Here is a 620-nt window from a genome sequence, read left to right on the forward strand (position 1 = left end):
ATGTTTGCCGCAGATCCCAAAAAGCCTATTGGAGGAAACATCATAGCCCACGCGTCCACCACGAGGTGAGAGCCGGCCCTTGCTCCATCAGCTTTGGCTTTGTGAAGTAGTGACAGACCTTTGGGCTCCAGGTTTACCTGCCTATTGGTGCCCAGCCCAGCCTGCTCCTCAGCACGAGCCGCCCTGAGCCTTGTCAGTCCGTTCAGAGGCGCTTGGAGCTCCGCAGGGAGCCGTGCCCGTGCCGTGACGCGGTGTTCTCCTGACGATAGTGATCGCTGGAAGCAGGCTGTATGCCCTGACCTGCTTTGTTCCTTCTCCCCACAGACTGTACCTGCGAAAAGGCCGAGGTGAAACCAGGATCTGTAAGATTTACGACTCTCCCTGCCTTCCCGAGGCCGAAGCCATGTTTGCCATCAACGCTGACGGAGTGGGAGACGCTAAAGACTGACGACTCCGCTTCATTTCCCGTCGAAGCCAGGAGCAGGTGTCTGTGGCAGGCTCCGCTCCTCGTGGCACCTTACAGCTGCTCTGCCAGAGCAGCTGCTGCATTCCCCAGGAGTCCCTCCGGTGGAGGCACGTCTGGAGGCGCTGCTTGGCCGAGACCCCCCTCTTGGGCTCCC

The 620-nt window shown here is 60.2% G+C and overlaps 1 protein-coding gene across 2 annotated transcripts in view; it reads left to right on the top strand.

Annotated features, from left to right (window-relative positions):
* RAD51 (RAD51 recombinase) overlaps window positions 1–448 on the top strand; it is a 5,859-nt gene extending 5,411 nt beyond the window's left edge. The window contains exons 9-10 of one of the 2 annotated variants that reach the window (XM_010142162.1): window positions 1–65; window positions 325–448. The exon at window positions 1–65 is cut by the window's left edge and continues 9 nt beyond it. In XM_010142162.1, the coding sequence (XP_010140464.1) occupies window positions 1–65; window positions 325–448 (189 nt within the window). The remainder of the gene's footprint in view (window positions 66–324) is intronic. The other variant, XM_010142163.1, reaches the window with a different exon arrangement.
* The last annotated feature ends 172 nt before the right edge of the window (window positions 449–620 follow it).

This window comes from Buceros rhinoceros, unplaced genomic scaffold (genome assembly GCF_000710305.1).
Source record: "Buceros rhinoceros silvestris isolate BGI_N320 unplaced genomic scaffold, ASM71030v1 scaffold40828, whole genome shotgun sequence".
NCBI classification, from domain to species: domain Eukaryota; kingdom Metazoa; phylum Chordata; class Aves; order Bucerotiformes; family Bucerotidae; genus Buceros; species Buceros rhinoceros.